The sequence below is a fragment of the Indicator indicator genome, chromosome 20, assembly GCF_027791375.1.
Source record: "Indicator indicator isolate 239-I01 chromosome 20, UM_Iind_1.1, whole genome shotgun sequence".
Classification (NCBI taxonomy): Eukaryota; Metazoa; Chordata; class Aves; order Piciformes; family Indicatoridae; genus Indicator; species Indicator indicator.
Genome location: NC_072029.1, coordinates 6,933,504 through 6,957,794, shown reverse-complemented (window position 1 = coordinate 6,957,794; position 24,291 = coordinate 6,933,504). Strand labels below are relative to the sequence as shown.

Sequence of the window (24,291 nt, the reverse complement as noted above, 5' to 3'; positions counted from 1 at the left end):
TGCATTATATGGATATCTGAACAAGGCACACCACTTATCAATGGCTTGTGCAACAGACATTGCACCTATAGCTGAAGGCAGTGTCAGGCCAGGCCTCCCATATTATTCAGACACCACTGAACCTGCCTTTTGTGTCAGGCCACTATCTGTCAGATACTTATCAGCTCCATTCCTTTTCATTCTGTGAGTGCACTAAACCAAAACAAAAGCAATCCCCCACCCCAACAGCTGTAATTCCACATTTACTTACCTCACATCACACAATTCATAGTAAATGTTTCTGCTCTCATCCTTGATGTAAATGGCCACACTGGGAGACTCCAGCATTTTCATTGTCAGCTGCTGGGGGAAGGCACTTACAAAAAGGGCACGAATTGTGTCTGTGCTTGTGATTTCATTTGGCATCCTCAGCTGCTTTGTTTCATCTCCATACTGAAGATATAAAACACCTGCAAGCAAAACAGAATAGCAGGTTACATATTCTTAAGTGCAAAGTAATGATCTGGGTTTCAGAGTCAATGTGGAACACATACTGAGGGAGAAAAATCAGCTGTCAACTCCTAAAGCACATACAACATTTTCCTTTTAAACACGCTGTTGGAATAGAGAAAGCATAGAACAGTGACCTTCTTGTGCTTTGATAACTGTGCTTGACATCTGGAGGTCACCTCTCCAACTCCCTCACTCAGGCAGGAACACCTACAGGCACTTGCCCAGGACCATGTCCACACATTTGTTGAGTATCTCCAAGGAAGGAGCTCCACAAGCTCTCTGGGAAACCTGTTTCACTGCTGGGTCACCCTCACAGTGAAGATGAGTTTCCTGATATTCAGAGAGACCCTCACGTGTTTCAGCTGAAGACCATTGCCTGTCACTGGGCATTACTGAAAAAAGCCTGGCTCTGTCTTCCTTGTATCTTCCTCCTATCAATTACTTTTATACATTGATGAGATCCTTCCCCTTCAGCCTTCTCTTCTCCAGGCTGAACAGTCCCAGTTCCCTCAGCCTTTCCTCAGAGCAGAGATGCTCCAAGCCAGTTAATCATCCCTGTGACCCTTTGTTGGACTCTTTCCAGCATGCTCATAAGTCTCTCTTGTATCAAGGAGCCCAGAACTGGACACAACGGTCCAGGTGTGGCCTCACCAGTGTTGGGAAGAGGGGAAGGATCATCCTCCTTGACCTGCTGGCATCCCAGGATACCACGAGGGCACACTACTGGCCCTGCTCTGGCAAACTGCTTTCCAGCTTGGTGACCTCCGAGAAATATTGGTGCATCCACTTTGCAGACATTTAGCAGCCCAAAATCAGATGGAGGAGAAAAAAATGCAGCAAAGACAATAAAGATACCACTAGGTTTTATTTCTGCCAGCTGACTGAGAGGCACTGCCACAGTGAAATGCTTTGTGAATGGCTCAGAAGCTCTCTAGCCATTGCAAAGTATTTGGAAAAGGAAAACAGTATCATATCTGCTCAAGAATCAGTGATTACAGAAACAACAAGAGAGACTGAGATCCCTGGGGCTGTTTAGTCTGGAGAAGAGAAGACTGAGAGGGGATCTGATCAATGTCTATATGTGAGGGGTGGTGTGATTTGCTTCCAGACTGAGCTAGCCTGGTCATTGTTGGTGTAGGGGGGGATTTCAGCTCTCACACTGTTTCAGGTGGGTGTCAAGTGGAGGGGGCCAGGCTCTTTTTGGTGACCACAGTGATAAGACAAGGAACAACAGGTTCAAATTAGAACACAGAAAATTTCACCTCAACATGAGGAGAAACTTCTTTACAGTGAGGGTGATGGAGCACTGGAACAGGCTCCCCAGGGGAGTTGTGGAGTCTCCTCTGGAGGCTTTCAAAACCCACCTGGATGCACTCCTGTGCAGACTACCCTAAGTGATCCTGCCTCTGGCAGGGGGGTTGGACCTGATGATCTCTTGAGGTCCCTCCAACCTCTGATATACTGTGAGACTGTGAACACCTACAGTGAATTCACTGCAGCTCATCTAAAAATACAATCAAAGCAGTTTTACACCATGCAGTTGGGCTGCTGTCAAGTGACAGGAGGAGGACAGTATTCAGGCTGAACTAACTGCTGAAGGCTTCATGACATTTTCAGGCAGCCTTTGGAGCCCAAGCAGATTCTGTGCTGCCATGCCTTTGCACTACCCAATAACCACCACAGGCAGGCTAGAACTACACAGAGTATTTTACACAAACTGAAGTCACCACAGTAATTGCAGTGTAGATGTCATTCTCCCATGGCCAACACAAACAGAAGGGTTGGGAACACAAGGTCCTCAGTGCAGTTACCAGCAATCATCAGCAAATCTCAGCCAATCACACAGCCTGGCAACTCACTTAGTCATCACCAACGGCATGGGCAGTTTATGGTGCTGAGAGGCAAACACTGAGCAAAAAGCAACGGGAAAGGCTAAGGTTATAGAATCCAGAGGTATTTCATGAAAAGAAGAGAAGAAATTTTAATCTGAGCCCTCTTTCCCCTTACTCTTTAGCACTGTTGTCCCAGTTTTACATGGCTGCTGTAAGGAGTGAGCATGTACCTAGTCAGTTGCTCCTACAGTCAGTGGGTAGATAATTGTGCTTGCACTCAGGGAAGGAAGATGTTAATTTTTTTTCCCCCTGAATACTAAACAAACTACTCAACATTACCTAACCATTATTTAATATTAGGCTGCTTTTATAAAATGGAGCTGTTAACATCATTTCCCTACAATTATCAGGAGCTTCTACTTTTTCTTTCATTAAGATTGCAATCAGACACTTTATGAATCTGACTGCAAACTTCCATTTTCCTCTGGCTTGAAAAACTGTTTCAGACTGAAAAGTTACTACAGACTGAGGAGAATTTGCCTAAGAATTTTGTTTTTAATACCAGTATTTAATGAGTTATTAAACTATTTTTCCTCTCTTTTCTTTTTTTTAAATTTTAATTGGATTCATAATTTATTTCTTTACATTCTCCTAAGTAAAATTGGCTTTTTAGTACTCATTCAAACAATTTATGCAGCTAAGCATTCTTCAGAATTCAGAAACTAACTATATGAGTAAAAAAAAATTAAGTACATGTATTTTTAATGATTGCATTTATTTCACTGTTCCAATATACGCAAGGAATATTCTTTAGTTTTGATGACAGCTGTCAGTTCTTAAGGAGAGCACAAAGAGTTTCCTGTACTTTGGCATTTGAAACTTTCTTGGAGGGGTGGGTGTCAAGTGGATGGGGCCAAGCTCTTTCTGGTGGTGCACAGTAGTAAGATGAGGAACAGGAGGTACAAGCTTGAACCCAGAAGATTTCACCTCAACATGAAGAGAAACTTCTTTACAGTGAGGGTGACAGAGCATTGGAGCAGGCTGCCCAGAGAGGTTGTGGAGTCTCCTTCTCTGGAGACATTCAGAACCTGCCTAGATGCATTCCTGTGCAGACTGCGCTGTGTGATCCTGCTTTGGCAGGGGGATTGGACTCAATGATCTCTGGAGGTCCCTTCCAACCCCTAATGTTCTGTGATTCTGTGTAAATGGTGAAAATGATTTTTTTTTTTTTTTTGGCTAAAATTACAGACTTTATGTATCAGCTTTTGAGTTGTGTGTGACTCTTCTGTCCAGTTTAAAACTTAGTGCAAAATGCTGCGTTTGCATTTCAGGCCACTAAACCCACGCTGAATATTGAGCTACTGAAACCATTAACACAAAAGAAATGGTAAGGTTAAAAAAAAAATACCTTCCTTACATGCAAGTCTAAATCATTTCAGAATAGTCTTGACTCTGCCTGTCTTCCAGCACTCTCACAAAATATTGATGCAAAATAAAATTCCAGTTGTCTTTGGGGCTTGGATTTTCAAAGCAAATATGCAATGTTATCCAAAAGAGACTGTGCCTTAAAATAGACATCTTTAACACACAACTCAAAGAAATATTTTGGCCACAGTCTCACTGCTAGGGTGAAAAAACATTTTCAAAGGCATAATAAATTCTGTTTTTGCTTACTCTTCCTTAAATCACATGCCCTTAAAAAAAAAAAATCCCTACTGCTTTCCCTCCTGAGTTGTCTGACCTGTATCATGAAGCAGCAATGCTTTAGGGCATTTCCCATTTGACAAAATTAACTGCTCACTGCTCAAAATCCCATTTCAGCATGACAGAATAAAGAGATTCTAAATCCATTATTTTAACTTATTGACATTATTTTTTTTCTCCCACACATTGCCTAGCTGAAACTCAGAACACTGGCAATACCCACAGGCTCAGCTAGCTTCACAGAAGCTGCTGGAGCTCTGAGGTTTCTTTTTACCTTCAGCTGAAAAATTAGTCCCATGGAGAATTAAAGCAAAAAGAAACAGAATCTAACTCAGGCACAGCTTTTGTTAGGGCACTGCATATACACCAGCAAGGCTGTTGGAAAGAAAGTTAAACACAATGAATGCTAATGTCTCCACGCACCCTGAAATCCCTCTTGCACTCCTGCTTCTGTTACAATGGATCTACCTGCAACATGAAGATTGTGCCAAATTTTATGAAGCACAAACCAAAGAGGACTGCAAAATGCCCTGCTACTCTGGGAAGAAAGGTGTGAGTACCAGAGAGAAGGAGGGACCACCACCATGCAAACTGTTTGGGAAGTGCAAGTCAAGCAGCACTGCAGCTCCCACTTCCAGGTGCTCCTAGATGTTGCCAGCCATGGGCTTTCCTAAGTCAGCTACAGCAAGATGAGATGTTAAGCTTTCCCCTTTGTCATGCTGGAATAGCACAGTTTCAGAAATACCTCTGGAATTTCTGATGGGCCTTCAGCCTATGTGCAACAGGCCACGGGATTAAAGGCAGGAAGGACCTAGCAGAAAACATTTCTGTGTAAGCCAGGCCTTAACTTAAGCCTCTGTACAAATTGCCTCACAGCACTCCTGTCAGCAGAGAGGTTTTATAGTAGGGGAAATTAAACACCCAAGGGGTGAAAGGACATGCTCAGGGGAAGGTTTACAAGCATAAACCCCAGATCTGCTGATGGTCATGCAAACACACCATGTAAGCAACCATTCCTTGCCTGCACACAGAGTTCTCTCAAAATCAAGAGGCTTTCTGCTCCCCCTTTAAGCAAGGGTCAGTGACAGAAGGACTTGCAAACTATTTCATCATTTCTCTCAGAGATGGCCTAAGTGAAAGGCAACTCAGTGCAATGGAAGATGTACCATTAACTTCATTTACATAGGCAGTGCCTCCTGTGCAAGATGAACCCACCAGTGCTGGGTTTACAGACTCGGTCACACAATGGAGTGGGTTGGAAGGGACCTCTGGAGAACATCAAGTCCAACCCCCCTGCTAGAGCAGTTTCACCTAGAGCAGGCTCCTCTAGAGCAGATCTCACAGGAACGTGTCCAGGTGGATTTAGAAAATCTCCAGAGGAGACCCCACAACCTCTCTGGGCAGCCAGGTTGAGGACTCCAGCACCCTCAAAGTTTCTCCTTAATATTAAGCGAAACCTTCTGTGTTCCAGTTTGTGCCTGTTGCCCCTTGTTCTATCACTGGGCACCACTGGAAGAGAACAGCCTTCAGACTGAACAGCCCCAAGTCTCTCAGCCTTCCTTGTAGATGAGATGTTCCAGTCCCCTGATCATTTCTGTGGCCTTCTGTTGGGTTCTGTCCACTAGTTCCCTGTCCTTCACGACCTGGGGAGCCCAGCACTGGATACAATACTCCCTCGACCTGCTGGCCTCCTGGGTTAGAGGGTGCCTGCAGCAGCCATCCTGCACTCAGTCTAGCCAGCAGAGCCTTAACACTGCCCATGCTGTGGCTGCAGCTCACACAGACACTCCAGATGCACGGCAAGGTGCTTGGCTCTGGCATTGCTGCTGGGCTGCACAACCCGCTTGGCAGCTGAGGACGTGCCCATGTGGGGTAAGGGTGAAGCATGGCTGAACTCATGGGGTCTAGGCTGGCATTAAAGGAGGAGCTGCATAACCAAAATGGCTCAGCACTGTACTCAGGCTGGTAAGATCATAACTCCTTAGTTACAACTGGTAAAGGTTTACTCCTCATGGCAGCATGACACCACTCAGCTGACATCTCTCAGCACCTCCATCTAATCCAGGGTGCTGACCTAACCCTGACTAAGGATCATGTTATCATGGCTGTATTACTAACAATGATCTCAGTGCTGGGCAGCTCAGATGCTTAGAAGAGATTTAATCACAAATTGCTTTTATTTACAGAACAGTAATTATCCTTACAAGCTGCTTGTTTAAGAGATAAAAGCATGAAGCACACAACAGCAAATAAAAAGTTAAATACCTGATAAGAGTAAAGTTAACAAACATGATTGAGTCATCTGCTGTGACCTTTCCAAATACCAGTTTATTCTCTCACATAATGAATTTTAAATGGAAAAATACAGTTACTCACATAATCCTCTCATCACTTTCATGATGAAGAAAACTGAGGCATAAATAGTTCCTCAGTGTTAGGAAATAAAATACTGTCAAAGCTTAAATTGGAGTGGGTGAGCTTCTGCCTTGTGAAGCTAAAGGACACTCTCTGTGTGGGCAAGACAGACTGCAAATTTCTGCACTGAAAAATCTCACTGCCATTTGGCAACACCACTTACATCCATGGGCTTGTGCTTGAAGAGGAGCATTAACTGATGATGATTCTTGACTTGGCTGAGAGATGCTTGGGTGCTGGAGCACTGAAACCTTCCCATGGAACCAGAAATCACGGGCTTGAGCAAGATACTTCTGCTCTCTTCTGACCCAGATTTTGTGTCTATGAAAAGTTTGAAAGTTGGTTGGAGCACAGTAATCAAAACCTGGATGAATTGGTACCTCTGGAATTTGTTTCAAATCAAAGGTGGAAAACTAGGTGTAACAAAAACAGGGGGAAATACCTACAGAAGGCCTTCAGACCTTGTTGGATGAAGAGCAACATCAAAAAAAAAAGTATAGTGGGAATTAGTACAGGATAGTAAGTAATAGAAAATTAGATAAGCTAGCAAAGGAAGCACTAGGACAAGGGAGAATGGCTTTTAACCAGAGAAGACTGGACATTAGGAAGAAGTTCTTGATTATGAGGATGATGGAATGCTGAAGCAGGTTGCCCAGGGAGGTGATGGAGGCCACATCCCTGGAGACATTCAAGGCCAGGCTTGATCTGAGCAACCTGATCTAGTTGGTAATGTCCCTGCTTATTGCAGAGGTTTGGACCAGATGATCACTGGAGGTCCCTTCCAAGTTAATGCAATCGATGATTCTACAATCTCAAAGTGAAGAAATATGATATACATGGAGGAAAAGGAGTGAGAACTGCCAGAAATCAGGCTGAGTTATGTTTTGTAAGGTAAATTGGATAACTCAGTGCTGAGTTAGGTTGGTAACCTGTCATCAGATTTGTTTCACTCTTGCCCCATCCATCAGTTATCCCTAACTAAGTGATGGCCAATCTTTGTCTTTTCCTGCTGGTGTAGCTCAATCCTCCACCACACTGTTCATCGAGTCAGCCTAATGGCTCTGCCTGCACTTTCCCTCATACTGCAATGGGACCAAGAAAATGTGAGAAACTGCACCCTTGTTTCTTCCTCATACTTATGACAAATCATACATTGAGACTCGCAGCAGTTTGAGCAACTAAGGATCAATTTTAAATTCTTGGTGATAGGTATTTTTCTTGGGACGCTTCAGGACAATCCAGAGAGGATCACTGCCAGGCATTTCCTCAAAATCTTGTTTACAGTTTTTTAAAATTATTATTATTATTTTTTATCCAAATGCCAAGATTCTTCAGATTTTTCTTTGATTTTTCTTTGAGAAAATTGCAATATACGGAACTCTTAAGGGTGGCTTTACAATCATATTGTTCTTTGTGCCCCTCTACCCCCAGCTATCAGATGAACAGAGATTGCACATTGTTGGTGCCCCTGTCACCAAATTCTGCAGACACAAGTTTATGACAATACCAGCACTTGCAGCGTGAAAGAAATCCCTCCATATGCAGTTCTCACTTTCCACACCCTCAAGACCTGACTCTCCTTTTTCTCCCCACACATTTTCAACTAGTCTGAAGCCATTGCCATGATCTTTGTGGTATTTCTAGCCCCAGGCTTTCATACTACCTTCCATTAGCTACTCCTTACTGATAATCTGTCCTGCATATCCTCTCTACAGCTCCTTGAAAGGAGGTTGCAGTGAGGTGTTGGTCTCTTCTCCCTAGTAACAAGTGATAGGATGAGAGGAAATGGCCTCAAGTTCCTCCTAGACCATCCCTCTGGCTCACTGGTTCCAGTGAGTGCCTGGCTGATCATCTAACATTTTAAAAACTTTTGCAAACTTGGCATCAGACTTGAGCCTGCTGATAGTTCATTCTATCCCAACAGCCAGGTTCCTGATGTTGAGAATACCACTGAAAATCAGCTGCCAGTTAGACTTGAAAGAACTAAACCCTACTCACCTTGAAGGCCACCCATATGCCCCCAGTGAGGCCACAAGGAGGATATGGGAGATGTGTGGAAGGCTTTGTTAAAGCCAAGAAAAACAACGTCCACTGCTCAGCCCTCATACCCACAGATGGTCTACTCATCAGAGAAGGTAACTGGGTAGAAGCAGTGGTACCAAATGCCTGTCATCTATGACACCTTTCAGCAGTTAAAGACTTATCCAGAAGGGCTCCCATCTTGAGAGATGCTCAGACCACTGCACCCACTGTCCGCAGAGAGTACCCTAAGCAGCAAGCTATCAACGAGCCTCTGATGCAGTGGTTATTTTCTTATCCTGTTTAAATCTGACTCTCTACAGCTGAAAATGCAGAAGAGAGAGAACTTGAGCAAGCAAGAGGCAGCCTTAGGTGATACCACAGAGATGACATTATTTCCCTTGGAGAACAGGAACCTGAACTCAGGCCTAGCATGATAACTATGCATTAAAAGCACTACCTAAACACATACCCAGTGTTGGGAGCAAGGATGACACCCAGGAGCTGTTCTCGTTCAGGGCCTTGCTGTCAGCCCTGGCAGCAAATCCTCAACACACTGTGCTGAGGGGCAGGCAAGTACTGTGCTTCTCTGCTCAGCCAACACCTTGCACTTCTTGCACAAAGAATCACAATTCATTTTTTTCCTTTGCATGCCCATGTGCAAATGGAAGGGTCTGCCGTTTGGTTGACTTACTGTGTAGAGGTAGACTTAGAAATCTTGCCTCATGTGAAAACTAGATCCAAGTTGTCCAACTGATAGCTCCTGTGCCAGATATGACCCATGGGACAGCTCCATCTGGTCTCCTGCCTTTCCTCTGAATGGTAGTTTAACCAGTGAAAGCGATTCCTGTTGCCAAATCCCTCTTCCAGCAGACAGCACATGCTGAAAGCCCAAATTGCTGCTACTAAATCAGATTAAGAAGTGGCAGTAGAGGTAGATGAAGACATTGCACCTTCTGCCTGGACATGATTTGGAGTAAAGAGGAAAGCTACTGGCACCTTGCCATAGCTTTATTCAGTTTATCAGTTTGGATTCTAATTAGTCTACCCTTTACCTTCACTACTTTCATTGGGGTTTATATTCATGTTGCAAGGTCCTGCAATAGGAATATTTCCTCACTATGTATATTGCCCAACACAGTGAGGTCTCATTTTCAGCCAAGGCCCTTTAATATTACTGTAGTACAAACAAATAATAAAGATTCCATTCAAAAAGGTTTTTAGCAGTGACAGGTACAGACCTGCAGAACTAATGGTCTTATTTACCACACTGCACATCCCCTCCAGTACCACTGCAACAAACCCATTGGATCCATACTGATACAGCCTGTTACAATGGAGACAAACTCAGCTCCAGTGTGAGCCAGCATCTACAATACACCTCTTATCAGCTTTTCAGAATGTGCTTCTCTTGAGAGAGTTTGTACTAAATAAGATCTTGCTTCTTGGAAGTCTCTCTTTTTTTTTTTTTTTTTAAAGTACACTCAGGACCTTCTCCTGAGGGCTGGATGAGGGAACTGGGGTTGTTTAGTCTGGAGAAAAGGAGGCTGAGGCAAGACCTTCTAACTCTTTACAACTGCCTGAAAAGAAGTTGGAGCAAGAAGGGGGTTGGTCTCTTCTCCCTAGTAACAAGTGAGAGGATGAGAGGAAATGGCCTCAAGTTGCACCAGAGGAGGTTCACTTTGGTGATTAGAAGAAACTTCTTCCTGAAAGGTTTCTCAACCACTGGAACAGGCTCCCTGTGGAAGTGGTTGAATCCCCTTCCCTGGAGGTGTTTAAAAGAGGCAGAGATGTGGTGCTGAGGGACATGGCTTAGCACCAGGCTTGGTAGGGTTAGAGAATGGTTGGACTCAATGATCTTAAAGGTCTTTTCCAACCAAAACAATTCTATCTTTCAATGATTATTGGAGGAAGAATCTAAGTAAACAATAACTGAGTGCACAAATGCCAGCCTGGGAAAGCTCATATTCCCCCCTTCCATTGACTTGTCTTTCATAAATCATATAGGGACAATAAATGAAATAGAAAAGCATCTCAGCACTATGGTTTGTCAATAGGATGGTTAGCCTTTTGATGCTCTTTTGATGCAAATTATTTCAGGTGAAAGATATGTTGTGGTTTTTGGGTTTAGTTTGTTTTTTTTTTTTCTTTCCAATTCCTAAAACTATAATTTGAAGAAATGCGTAAGAAGAGAAAGTGTAGAAAAGCTGGACAGGAAAAGTGCTGTTACTTTGGAACAGTGTAATTTCCTAGGCTCTGTGTTTCAGTTCAATAATTGGAACTAGTTGTTTCAGGATGTTTTTCCTACAGACCTGCCAGCCCATGTTAATGCATCTGACCATGTCAGCAAATATTTACATGACCTTTTTGCATGTTGGCTGCTTTGCATACACTGTAAGAAGACAAGATAGGGAAGATTTCTTTAGGATGACTGAATACATTAAAGCTATACTCAGTCTTAAGTTGAAATGCAGTTCCCAGGGAGTTTCTCTCCCATGAATTAAACTGAAGATCCTGCTGACTTCATTAGGCTTGAATCAGGCCCCAAGGAATCAGAGAGGGCAGTGTCAATGCCAACAAACCACAGGCTTCTCTTGTAAAGTCTATAGCCACTCACACATCTGCTGCCTGATTTAATATGCCTATTCTAATTTCTAGCTCATAAATAGTAAATAACAATTAATTACCACCAATATAATATATAAGTCTACCTTTAGCATTTTTGCTTTTCTGTGTAAGTTTTACAGGACACATGTAGAGAGAGTTCTTTCTGCTGCTGGGTGATAGCTACCATCTCACTGTCCCATTGCAATTACAACACTGACTTTCTTTTTAGCAGGCTTTGAGAAGCACCTCCAAGAAATGCTACCAAAATCTAGCTCTCACTATATTAGAATCGGTAGGAGCATTTTCATAGAAGGTGGCAGCAAAGTAATTAGTCAGATACCAAAATCAGTGCCTGATAAAACTTCAGGTTAGGGGACTAACAAATAATCTTTGGAATGCTGCATGATTGCTTAAGGCCCTCTGCATGCCAGTCTGTAAGGGTTTGTGTAATTTTCACTTCTGTAAGTAATCCTCCAAAGGAAAATAAAATGCAAATGTGGGCAGGATCAGGTATTTCTGCAGAGGCCTTTCCATGCTACTTCATTTTAGGCACAGGTTTACCAGCAAGAAGTCCAGTCATCCTCTACTCCTTATCCATCTGGACCGGAGCGGCCATGAGTCCTAGCTGGCACACCCAGAGAAGGTACTCACAACCCTCAAGCCATAAAGCTCCATCCTCTTCATTGACTTCTCAAACCCAATTCCTTGTGCACTTATGGAAATCCCTCCTTATACTACACTCTCCTTCAATCCAGCATCCAGCCCTGGATCACCAGATCACAGGATGTTAGGGCTTGGAAGGAACCTCTGGAGATCATTGAGTCCAACCCCCCTGCCAGAGCAGGACCATAGAATCCAGCACAGGTCACACAGGAACACATCCAGATGGGTCTTGAACATCTCCAGAGAAGGAGACTCCACAACCTCTCTGGGCAGCCTGTTCCAGTGCTCTGTGACCCTCACAGTGAAGAAGTTCCTCCTCATGTTGAGGTGGAACCTCCTATGCTGTAGTTTCTATCCATTACCCCTTGTCCTATCACTGGGTGCAACTGAGCAGAGCATGTCCCCCCCATCTTGACACTCAGCCCTCAGATATTTATAAACATTTATCAAATCCCCTCTCAGTGTTCTCTTCTGCAGACTAAACAGCCCCAGGGCTCTCAGCCTCTCCTCATAGGGCAGTGCTCCAGTCCCTTCATCATCCTCATAGCTGTCTGTTGGACTCTCTCAAGTAGATCCCTGTCCCTCTTGAACTGGGGAGCCCAAACTGGACGCAATACTGCAGGTGAGGTCTCCCCAGGGCAAAGATGCACAGCCTGATTCTGTGGGAGCTGTTTCTGCAGCTGGAGGCTGTGATCACACCCTGCCCTTGGGGTGTGCCACCCATTGCATCAACCACCCCGACCCTTGGTCACCAGAGAGAGGATGCTGGTGCCAGGGCCATCATTTGTATGGATGTGACACCCAAATGAAACCATCTGCCAGCCTTCATTTCTTTCTGGAGGCACCAGAGCAGTGACAGCAGCGAGCTGCAGCGCAGGCACACGCTGGCTGCTGGCATAACCTCACTGGGTGCTTGTCAGGTTCTGCTTCCTCCAGGCAAACTGCAAGTGAAGTTTGTTGAAAGCCTTTGAGCACCTTCCAGATTTCCAGAGCTGATTCTGGCTCTGACAGTTTTGCTAGATAATTTTTTTTTTCCCACAGTAATCACACTGGAATAACTCCCAGCTTTCAAATAAGAGATTTAAAAATACATTTACTTTTCGCCTTGCAGAGTGAATTCATTTATTTTAACATCACACTTTTGTCTCCAGGCTGCAGATTGCTGAGACAAGTGCTGATTTCTGATGGAACTCTTAGCCAAGAAAGAAAGACAGACTTTCACTTTTGAAAGCTGGGGCTGAAATTTTAAATGGGCCCACAACTGGAAAACTGTTCTCTGGGACAACACCACATGAATACCCTGTCCTATTAGATTAGTCCTGACTGGCACAGCCATGATGCTGGGGGAGCCAAAATGCATTCCTGCTATCCCTTCTTCTGCTCCATGTTAATTCAGACCACAATTTAAAACCATACTGACTTACATGCAGTTAGTAAAACAAGAACCTGCATAAGGATCAGAATCTCAAAAAGGAAAGGGATGTTTTAGGATGAAGTGGGATATGTGTGTGCTTTGTCAGAGGATCTTGGGTACTTGCAGCAGGTCACACCTCTCACTGATCCTATGCTGGTTCTGTTGAAGGAAATGGGTCCATTACCTCTGGAATGTTAACTGCAGCAGATTTGGGTCTACAAAAGACCAAACCCAGTATTTCCATCTTTTCCTGGAGTTTCCCATTTTGGTTTTGCTTTGCAGAAGCCAGTCCCCTCAAGCCTGTTATTTAAGCCAGAGTTGAAGGGGGTTAATTACTTCATGTCATTCTTTCTTCTATCTGTTTTACCTAGAGTATTTTCAAGGTAGCTACTTCTATGGTATATAGCACTGAATAAACTCACACAGACTAAGAGACAGACTGAGAGAGTTGGGACTCTTCAGTCTGGAGAGAAGAACGCTCCAAGGAGACCTTATTGTGGCCCTCCTGTGTTTGAAGAAGGCTACAAGAAAGCTGGGACTGGATGATCTTTCAAGGTCCCTTCCAGTCTGTAACGTTCTGTGATTCTATGCAGACAGGCTGAGATAGGGTCTGGAATCCTGACCAATGCATGAAATGGTACATCTTCATGTGATTGTCCTCCATTAGGACCTGGACAACACATTTCAGTGTGTATGCAACAGGTGCTAAAGAAAGTAGACTACTTAATAGTGAGTTTCTGGTCCTCTCATCTCTTGAAGGTACTGTTAAATTGCAAAGAAGGGCAACAATGCTTACAGAAAGTCCACAATGGCTCCTGAATGAAGAACAGCAGCACTTCTCAGACTGGAGAAGAGATGACCTGAGGGAAATGCCAAGCCTACAAAACCAGATTATGGCCCAGGGGGATCAGACAGCGATTTAATGTTTGCTGTCAGTTCCAACACAAGGACAAGAGGGCATGACTTAGAGCAGATAAGCAAATACAAAACAAAGCAAGAGAAAAGCAATGGCTGGGCAGTAAACCAACAGAACCTTGCTGCCAAAGTCACAGCTGCACTGTTGTGGATGCAAAAAATTTACATGGGTTCAAAGGGAGACTGAACAAATACCTGGAGGAGACACTTCCTCTGGGTTATTACACAGGCAGAAACCATTAACCAAGAAATCCCTAAGCTAGAGATAGCTTGAGGCTGGGAGAGTAGTTGGGGAAGGATACTTGGCCTGTTCTTACTCTTGCCTAGACTAGCTGCCTATGGTCATTCTTGGAGACAAACTATGGGGCTGGGTGGACTCTTGGTCTAATCTAGTACAGGTCCTGTTGCCAGGTTTATTCACAGTGATGAGCACTGAAGTCTTGTCCAGAAAGAAGGCTGTTGTATACACTACTGACAGCGAGAAAGCTTTTTCTAGCTCAGCTTTTGGGGAAGAAAACACTTCACAAAGAACTGGTGCATTGCAGGCTGCCCCCTTTGATGTGTCCCAAAAGCTGTTTATCAATTCTCAGCTCACATCTGAAATAGATCTTCAGAGCTGAGACCACCCTACACAGCCTGGGGTACCCAGTACCCCTTTCTGAGCTCATGCCCAAGGAACAAGCTGACATTAAAAATAATGTGCTAGCAAAGTCTTCACTTTTTGAACTCCAAACTATTTGCTCTTGACAACTCCCTGAAAGGAGGCTGGAATGAGGTGAGGGTTTGTCTCTTCTGCCTAGTATCAGGTGACAGAAGGAGAAGAAATGGCCTGAAACTGTGCCAGGGGAGGTTTAGGTTGGAGATTAGGGAAAATTTCTTTGCTGCAAGAGTGGTCAGGCATTGGAAGAGGCTGCCCAGGGAGGTGGTGGAGTCATTATTCCTGGAGGTGTCCTACAAACACATGTAGACATGGCACTACAGAACATGGTTTAGTGGACATACTGGTGGTGGGGTGATGGTTGGGACTCGTTGATTTTAGAGGTCTCTTCCAACCTTAATGATTCTATGAGTCAATGATTCAATTTAAAAACTCTTTTGAAAGGCCAAACGGAGAACACGGGCTAAAAGTGGAGAGGAGAAGGACTGCAGGAAGGTCTTACCCAGTGATCTCTCCTTGGTTTGGTTTGCCGACCGCACCACGGGAAGACTCGCCCGTGTGCGGCTGCCCCTCGAGAAGGGGCTTGGAGAATCCCCCTCGGACATGGCCTCTAAGGAATCAGCAGATGCTTCAGAGAGGTGTTCTGTCTGGTCTCCCAGAGTGGGCTGCGGGCTCTGGCACGGCTTTGGGCTTCTAGTCTGCAAAACAGAGTAGTTCATTGTTGGTATACTGAAACTGGAACAGAGGGGGGAAAACAAAACACAGAAAGAGCAGGAGGAAGAAGTTCAAACTTCTTCAAATATTGGTATGCTGAAGGTCACTTCTGTGTGGGTTAATTAGGAAAACAGTGTCCTTGGGTATTCTGCTATGGATTTTATAGTTGTACACCCACACACTGCAAATTTTGTTGCTAACAAGGCCCTGAGGATAAGACATGTGCTGAGGAGATGTATGGTAATGCCACTCCTTGCTGCTCAAACAACCACTACGGCATAGACATACCCACACACACACTTATGTGGACAAGTCTACTAAGAGAAATCCTCTGAGAAGGGATATTGTAGTGCAGTTGTAAGTTATCAATATCCTCAGCATATTCTGCTGTGCCACCAGGTCATGCAGCACAGCCAAAATATCCACCCGATATTTCTAGCTGAAATCACAAATTACTGGTTTGCTTGCAACAGCAAGTAACATCAGCAAGTTGCATCAGCATAAATCAGAAATGTCTTCATTAACTGACCCAATTATCCATGGTTTTTAGTGGGCAATCATAGCAGTAAATCACTAAACACAGTATCTGGAAAAAGCTGCCTCTCAGAAGGGGATGGTTTAACTTATGCACTTCTACTGACTCCTCACTGTAGAAGTGATACCTAATGAAACCACATTCAATAGGAGACACAGTGTCCTGGATTTATTTGTGTGTGTGTATGTGTGTGTGTGTGTGCACATCCTAAGTGCTTTCAACAAAGAGATGTTGCTTTAAGAAGCATACTCGAGACTGTTTAGTGAAGCTCCCTCAACCACATGCTACTATTACTTTGGCTTCAAACTAGAGAAGAACAGATTTAGATCAGATATAAGGAACAGGTTCTTTACTATGAGAGTGATGGAACACTGGAATAATTTGCCCAGGGATGTGGTTGGCTCCCCATCCCTGGAGATATTCAAAGTGGGGCTTGACATGGCTCTCTAGTTGAGGATGCCCCTGCTGACTGCAGAGGGGGTTGGACTAGATGACCTTCAGAGGTCCCTTCCAACTCAGACCCTTCTATGATTCTAAGAATAATTTTCCAGTCTCTTAAGCAAACTCTGCATCACAACAAACTGGAACAGACACTGTGCAAGCAGCGATTCAAACCCAAGCAAGCTTACTCTGTCCCCAAACCAGTATGCAAATATGAACTTTATAAAAGACCTATAATCAGCAGCAGACAGAAGATGCCAAAAACATATGCTTTCCTCTTCCCTATCATTTAAAGTCTGATGCCAGTACATTAAAAAAAAAAAAAATCCCCTGTATTAAAATCAGTTTCAGTTCCAGGTTTGAAAATGCTGTCAAGACCCAGAAAAGATTTTACTGCTTTCTGGGAAGTCAGGATGACATATCTTGCTGACATCTGCTTCCTTCAGTGGTTTTTCAAGTGAAGTGAGGTGAGCTCCTTTCAGCAATAGTATGCACCAAACAGTATTCCCTATGTGACCCTGAATGTATGAGGAACTCTACCTTTTACTAGATTTTTCATTAGCTGCCTAGAGAGGGCTGTTGCCAAGTTGTTCAGTTGCTCACAAACTACAATAGATCAGAAGTACCTCACAGGAAAGCTAGATCCTCCTGAACTGTTGAAATGCTAATATTAAAATATTGGTGATTATCCCATGCCCTGCAGTGAAATTTTTCTAGAGCACTGAATTCTTGCTGGACTTAAGGCCAAGAACATTTGTTCTGAGCAAACTAAAACATGCTCTGAAGTGCCTGTGACATGGTCAGCACCAGTCTGCAGATTGTGAACGCAGGGACTTGTGCCTGAAAACTTGCAGAGGTGACAAGTGGCCTGCAAACACAGAGAAAGAATTTGATTAGTTAGGACTTCTTCATTCAGCTTGGGAATGGCTTGGGAACCACAACTGCTGGAGTATTTTATTTACACAGGCATGTTCCAGGAGTAGATTCATAGATTCATAGAATGTTAGGGGTTGGAAGAGACTTCCAGAGATCATTGGGTCCAACCCCCCTGACAGAGCAGGGTCACCTAGGGCAGGTCACACAGGAACACATCCAGGTGGATTTTGAAAGTCTCCAGAGAAGGAGACTCCACAACCTCTCTGGGCAGCCTGCTCCAGCACCCTCACAGTAAAGAAGTTTCTCCTCATGCTGAGTTGGAACTTCCTGGGTTCTGGCTTATATCTTGTATTATTTCTTGTCCTATTAGCAGATGCCACTGAAAAGAGCCTGTCCCACTCCTCTTGAGACCCATCTCTCAGATATTTATAGACATTAATAAGATCCCCTCTCAGCCTTGACCAAGTGATACATCTTTGTATCTCACTGTAGTGATGAACAACTTCAATGTAGGTATTCATTAAGAAGGAGCTAAAAGGCACTTAACTCTTGTGTTCTAGAAAGCCATAACTAAAAAGAAAACCAGATGCCAAAAAAAACTCCAACCAAACCCAAACCAACTAAATCAACCTGCAAACAGTTCTTTAACTCCAGAGTTTGTTGGGAAGGGATTGCTTTTGTTTCTTAAAGAATATTCTGATAATAGGACCAAGCTTATTTTGCTTCACTTTAGCTTATTCTTGTTTCTCTTTCATTTGAATCCCCACATGTCATTTGAGACCTGCAGCTCCATGTGTGCACTGTCTTGATACATGGGAACAGGTGCATATTTCAGCAGTAAGGGGATCCTTCAGCACCAGAAGCAGCAGACACAGCTCTGGCTGTGCAGTTGCCCAGCCTATCTTGTCAGTGTGCAGATGGAGCCAACCTCTGCAATGCTGTGTTGACCCTGGAGTAATTCTTGAGGACCTAATACACAGCATCTCAGATTCCTCTGCCATCACTGCTGTGACTAAATACCTTGGGTCTGGCTGAGAGAAGAAATTCTTCCCCATGAGGGTGGTGAGACACTGGAACAGGTTGCCCAGGGAGGTGGTAGAAGCCTCATCCCTGGAGGTTTTTAAGGGCAGGCTGGATGTGGCTCTGAGCAACCTGATGTAGTGTGAGGTGTCCCTGCTCATGGCAGGGGGGTTGGAACTGGATGATCCTTGAGGTCCCTTCCAACCCTAACAATTCTATGATTCTATGAGATGGAGGTAATATTCCCCCCAGCAGACCTCACAGTGCTGTGCTTTGCATTACCAGCTAGAAGGTGTTGGTAACACACCAGCATTTTGGCTACTACTGGCATCAAGGTTGTCTCTCCAGCATTCCACTGCTCCTCACACAGTAGGCTGTGGATGGGCAAAATCTTGAGTGGGGATATAGCCAGGACAGCTGACCCAAACTGGCCAAAGGGATATTCTACACCACGTGATGTCTGCTCAGCAGTAAAAGCTAGGGAGGGAGCAAGGCAACATTTGTTATTATGATATTTGTCTTCTAGAGCAACCACTCAATGTGAACTGAAGCCCAGCTTCCCAGGAAGTGGAAGGACATATCTGCTGAAGGGAAGCAGAGAATACATGTTTTGTTTTCCTTCATTTCCATGTGTGGCCTTTGCTTTTGCTTTATGAAACTGCCTTTATCTTGATCCAGGAGTTATTTTCTCATTTTCTTTTCTCCCTGTCCTGTCTTGATGAAGAGGGGAGTGATAGAGTGGCTTGGTGGGCACCTGGCATCCAGCCAAGGTCAACCTACCACACTAAAAAAAGACCTTTTTAGCTAGACCTCATTCCTCACTCCAAATACTGCAGCCCCAAAAGGCATACCAGAGCCTTCTGAAGCAAGGAAGCAGCACACCATGGCTTCTGCTCAGATGTAAATTCCAGTCCTCCTCTTCACATACACCAGTGCAAACCCACAGTAGTTCCACTCTGGTGAGTGGAGTAACAGAAACTTCAAACCAATACAAGTTATTAGCAAGATCCATCACACACACACACATACTGTTTAGGGAAGGCTTCAAGCTATTTGTCACTCTCTGCTAGAGTAAATGCTGCATTCCAGGAGTAATTCTGAATTTGAAACACATTACGAAAAGATCCTCAAGCACAGCAACAATGGTGGCTATTCCAGAACCTGGGAGATATGGGTGCAGAGTATAAGCATTTCCAAAAGAAATATTCACCACATGTTTCAGGATCCATCAGCACCCAGCTAGAGTCACAGTTGCAGGCTGCTGTCAAGAGAGTGAGGACATGGTGCATAAGCCAAATGAAAGCAATGATTGGGACCTGATGGAGTGGGTCCAGAGGAGGGCCATGAAAATGACCAGGGGGTTGGAGCACCTCTGCTACAAAGACAGGCTGAGGGAGCTGGGGTGGGTCAGCCTGGAGAAGAGGAGGCTCTGGGCAGACCTAATAGTGACCTTCCAGTACCTGAATCACAGAAACATTCAGGTTGGAAAAGACCCTCAGGATCACCAAGTCCAACCCAAAACTCTACAAAGTTCACCCCTAAACCATATCCCCAAGCACCACATCCACATGACCTTTAAGCACATCCAGGGTTGGTGACTCCACCACCTCCCTGGGCAGCACATTCCAATGCCTGACCACTCTTGCTGGGAAAATTTGTTCCTAATGTCCAGTGTGACCTACCCCAGTCACAGCTTGAGGCCATTCCTCTTGTTCTATCACTAATTACCTGTGAGAAGAGACCAGCACCAGGCTCTCTACAATGTCCTTTCAGGTAGTTGTAGAGAGCCATGAGGTCTCCCCTCAGCCTCCTCTTTTCCGAACTAAACAGCCCCAGATCCTTCAGTTGCTCCTCACAAGAGTTGTTCTCCTGGGGGGCCTGCAAGAAGGATGGAGACAGGACGAGGGGAAATGGCTTCAAACTAGAGAAGAGAAGATTTAGACTGGATGTTAGGAACAAGTTCTTTACCATGAGGGTAGTGGAACACACAGCTTGGTGTCAGCTGCAATTTATCTCTTCAGGAGAAGAATCTTACCATACACATTTTTGAAGCTGCTAGCATTCCTGGCAGTGTCCAACTGGTAAAAAAAGACATCTAAGAGTAATAGAGCACTAGTAAAATCATCCTAAAGAACACACTTAGCATAGGCAAAACACACCAAACCAAACCAAAACATTGAGAGTCTTCTTGACATATCAAATAAAGAAAAAAAAAAAGCAAGAAAAATGGAAATCTGCTTTTCTTGACCTTCAAATAAACTATCTGACCTGTAAGTTGTGCTGAAGATGGCCACAGGACATGTGGCAGACTGCAAGTCTGTGTATAAACAGGCTGTGTTCAGTGTATGAGTTTATTCATTCTGAAATATTGTCACAGCACACAAGCTCTTACTACAGCAAAAAGGGTATTTCTTCCTCATATTTCTATCAGACCCAAATTACAGATGGATCTGTTTTTTCCCAAAGACAGAGAGTCTTTGGGGGTCTCATACAAGCAGAGCTGCAGGGTTTTACTTGCCTGGACGTGCTATTACAGGCATGTTAGTCTTGGAGAGAAAATGAGTGCTGCCCACATGTTCTTATTCCTAAGCATTTACTCTAACAATGTTTCCCATAGCACTTGCTCAGAAAAGCCAAATGCTTCTCCATGTCTGTACAAAGTCAGTTTCCTATTACATTTGTACTGTGGATGCAGTTGGATACTCTCTGTCTCTGGGGCCACCAGGGGTGGGGAGAGATGATTCAGCAGCTGAATGCAACATAAAACCATCTTTTATGACAAGCTTGCTTTTTCTCTGTCTGTTGTTTCACCATCAGGAGATAACAAAATTCTATGGCATCTTTCTTTCAGACACCATCAGTTGGAAAGGGGATCCTGGCAGGAGCAGGCATAGGCCACCATCCACCTTCTTCAGAGCTGCAGAGAGCAGGAGGGCAGCTGCCCACTCGACATCATAGAGACTGCAGGAAATATTTCTCCTATTCCCCAATGCTACTGGGATGTCCCTGGCTTTTATTTCTGTACTTTGGTTTCACTGTTTGCTGCTGAATCAACAGCAACAAGTTGCAAAGCTGGTCCTTGCTCACAATCAGTCTCAGTTTGGTGGCAATATTAATTTCTGTGGGATGAGTGGCCAGAAGTCTTTCCTCTTTGATAAGGAGAGACACAGTTGGCCACCATCCTGAGAACTGAACCAAGGCACCCCACTTGCCTGCAGCCTCCCTGACTTTGAATCATAAAATCACTAAGGCTGGAAAAGACCTTTAGGATCATCAAGTCCAACTGTAACCTAACTACCATGACCACCAAACCATATCCTGAAGTGCTACATGTACACACTTCTGGAGCACCTCCAAGGATGGCAACTCCCTGGGCAGTCTGTTCCAACACCTCATCACCCTCTCAGCAAAGAATTTTTTCCTAATGTCCAATCTAAACCTCCTCTGGCACAACTTAAACCCATTTCCTCTTGTCCTATTGCTAGTGACTTGGGAGAGGAGACCAACACCAGCCTCACTACAACCTCCTGTCAGGTAGTTGTAGAGGGCAGTAAGATCTCCACTTAGCCTCCACTTCTCCAGACTAAACAACCCCAGCTCCCTCAGTTGCTCCATGTATGACATGCCCTCCAAACCTCTCAGCAGCCTAAGAATGATGAAGGTTGGAGAAGACCTTAGATTATCAAGTCCAGCCATCAACCTAACACAACCATGCCCACTAAACCATGTGCTGAAGGGCCTTGTCTACTTGTTTTTTGAACACCTCCAGGGATGGTGACTCCATGGGCAGCCTCTTCCAATGCCTGGCCACTCTTGCAGCAAAGAAATTTTTTCTAATCTCCAACCTAAACCTCCCCTGGCACAGTTTCAGGCCATTTCCTCTCCTTCTATCACCTGATAGTAGGGAGAAGAGACCAACCCCCATTTGGCTCCAACCTCCCATCAGAGAGCTGTAGAGACCAATGAGATCTCCCTCAGCCTCCTCTTCTCCAAACTAGAGAACCTCAGTTCCCTCAGCTGCTCCTCACCATGCCAAGTGTTTATTTTAGTGAATTCTATGAATTTATCTGAAGGCAGAACTCCCCTCTGCTTACAACAGGATCTTTATCACAACTCTTTGTATTCTCTGATGTTAACCCCAATTTCTTTCACCTAGTGGGAAAAAAAAAACCTACAACATGTCTATTGATGTGTCAGAATCTATCTGCTGCATTTTTAGGTTGGAATGATATTCAAATCATCCCAAAAATCCGAAAGTTTTCCCAGGAGCCTTGCTAGCTTCTGTTGGTGGCCAGCTGCATGCTCCCTGCTGTGGCAGGCTGCCAAAACTCGATTCTTTTAATCCTGTGTGCTGGGAATCACGGAGCAGGAGGTCCACAGACAGCTGATTCCTGCTCGTTCTTCACAAGACCATGGCTCAGTCTTCAGCAGGGCGATCCCCAGAGTTAGCAACATTTTTCACCTCCCTGAAGCTCTGTTCCAAGTGACTGACACAAAGCAACGTTTTCCAGCTTTGATTTCTAACTGTTAAGCCAAAGCCTGTTTTTCAGGAAAACTAGGTGTTTACAGTAAAGTTATTCATTAGAGGCAATAAAAGCTGTAGGTGCTCAGCACTTAGGCTGCCAGACTTCTCATTCAGATGTTTAATTGGAGGAACTTGCATTTGAAAATGTTGCCCTAAGGAACTCAGCAGCCCATCTAAGAGCAGCTTAATTGGTCCAGACAAGTCCAGACTGAAATATGCAACATGCTGTGGCATCTCTTTGGAGCACATGAAATTTCAGAAAAGAAAAAAAAAACCAAACCCCAAAAAACTTGAGCCATGTTAGAGTGTAAAAATATTTCTCAGCACGTTTCTGTCCAAATTTGATTTTTTTTTTTTCCTACAAATGGCATCCTGAGATTTTAGGGTAGAAACGGAAGCAAAACCATAACAAAACTTAGAGTACTAAAACCTTATTAACAAGCAAAAATCACAAGGCATGGAAGAAATCTTTCATTCTCAAAGAGAACAGCTCTCTGCTTTAATATTTTCTGACATGAAGTATTTATTTATCTGTGCCAGCCAAATTTAAAGAGTGATTGATCACCTCACTGTTTTTTGTTTCCCCTCCATGAAGGCTTCTATGGCTTCATCAGTTTTGCTCCCAGCAAAAAGTTCTTTCACAGTCTCGCTCATATTCCGGCATCAGAGCTTCAGTTTATTATTACTTTGTTTAAATGAGTTATCCATGAATTCCAGCCTGGACATCAAGATTTGTCTTAATTAAAATCTTATGGCAATTTCAGTTGGAAGCTATTTCTCTTTTCCCTCCTAAAAAGCCTACTGTGAAGTATTCATGAGGCAGCATGACCTCTGGTTCCATCCAGGAGATGGCTGCGTTTCATCAGCAGCGGGTGAGGTAACTCCTACCTACACAATCCCCACAACTGTCATGAGAACCCTGAAGATTAAAAGGGTTGATTTACACAAAAATTGTCATTATGCTGATTAAAGGGGAAAGATCTTTACATGCTTAAAACCACATGCAAAAACAAGAAGGGGAAGGGAAAAAAAAAAAAAAAAAAAAAGAAGGAATATATATACCAGATGCCTAAAAGTACCTAGAGGATACTGTGTTCTGACTCAAGAAAATGATTCTCTACCCATCCCTGTTCTCCCACACAAGTCCCTAAGGAAAACAGGAGGAGGGTCTGGTTTTGTGGTGTCTGTTTGCCAAAGCAATGTAACACCATGCAGCAGGCCTGGAAAAACCTGTTCTGGGTTTCTGCAAGCTAAGAAGGAGTTCTTCCTTAACGTGCTGTTTTAAAAATAAATGGAAAAGAAAAAAAAAAAAAGAGCCATCAACACAAAGGCTGCTGAGTGGGACCATTGGCTTCAGGGCAGGGTGGGAGCTGCCCTCTGTGTGGGCCAGCCCAGTGGGTGCTGCCAGCCTCCAGCAAGAACAAACACCCTGGCAAAGCCAGAGGGAGGCAGAGCTGCCAC

General features: G+C 44.2%; 1 protein-coding gene across 3 annotated transcripts in view; it reads right to left on the bottom strand.

Moving 5' to 3' along the window:
• KIAA1217 (KIAA1217 ortholog) overlaps positions 1-24,291 on the bottom strand; it is a 201,265-nt gene that overhangs the window by 88,841 nt on the left and 88,133 nt on the right. For all 3 annotated transcript variants that reach the window (XM_054390019.1, XM_054390021.1, XM_054390022.1), the window contains 2 exons: positions 15,222-15,417; positions 251-449 (listed from right to left, as the gene is read on the bottom strand). In XM_054390019.1, the coding sequence (XP_054245994.1) occupies positions 251-449; positions 15,222-15,417 (395 nt within the window). The remainder of the gene's footprint in view (positions 1-250; positions 450-15,221; positions 15,418-24,291) is intronic.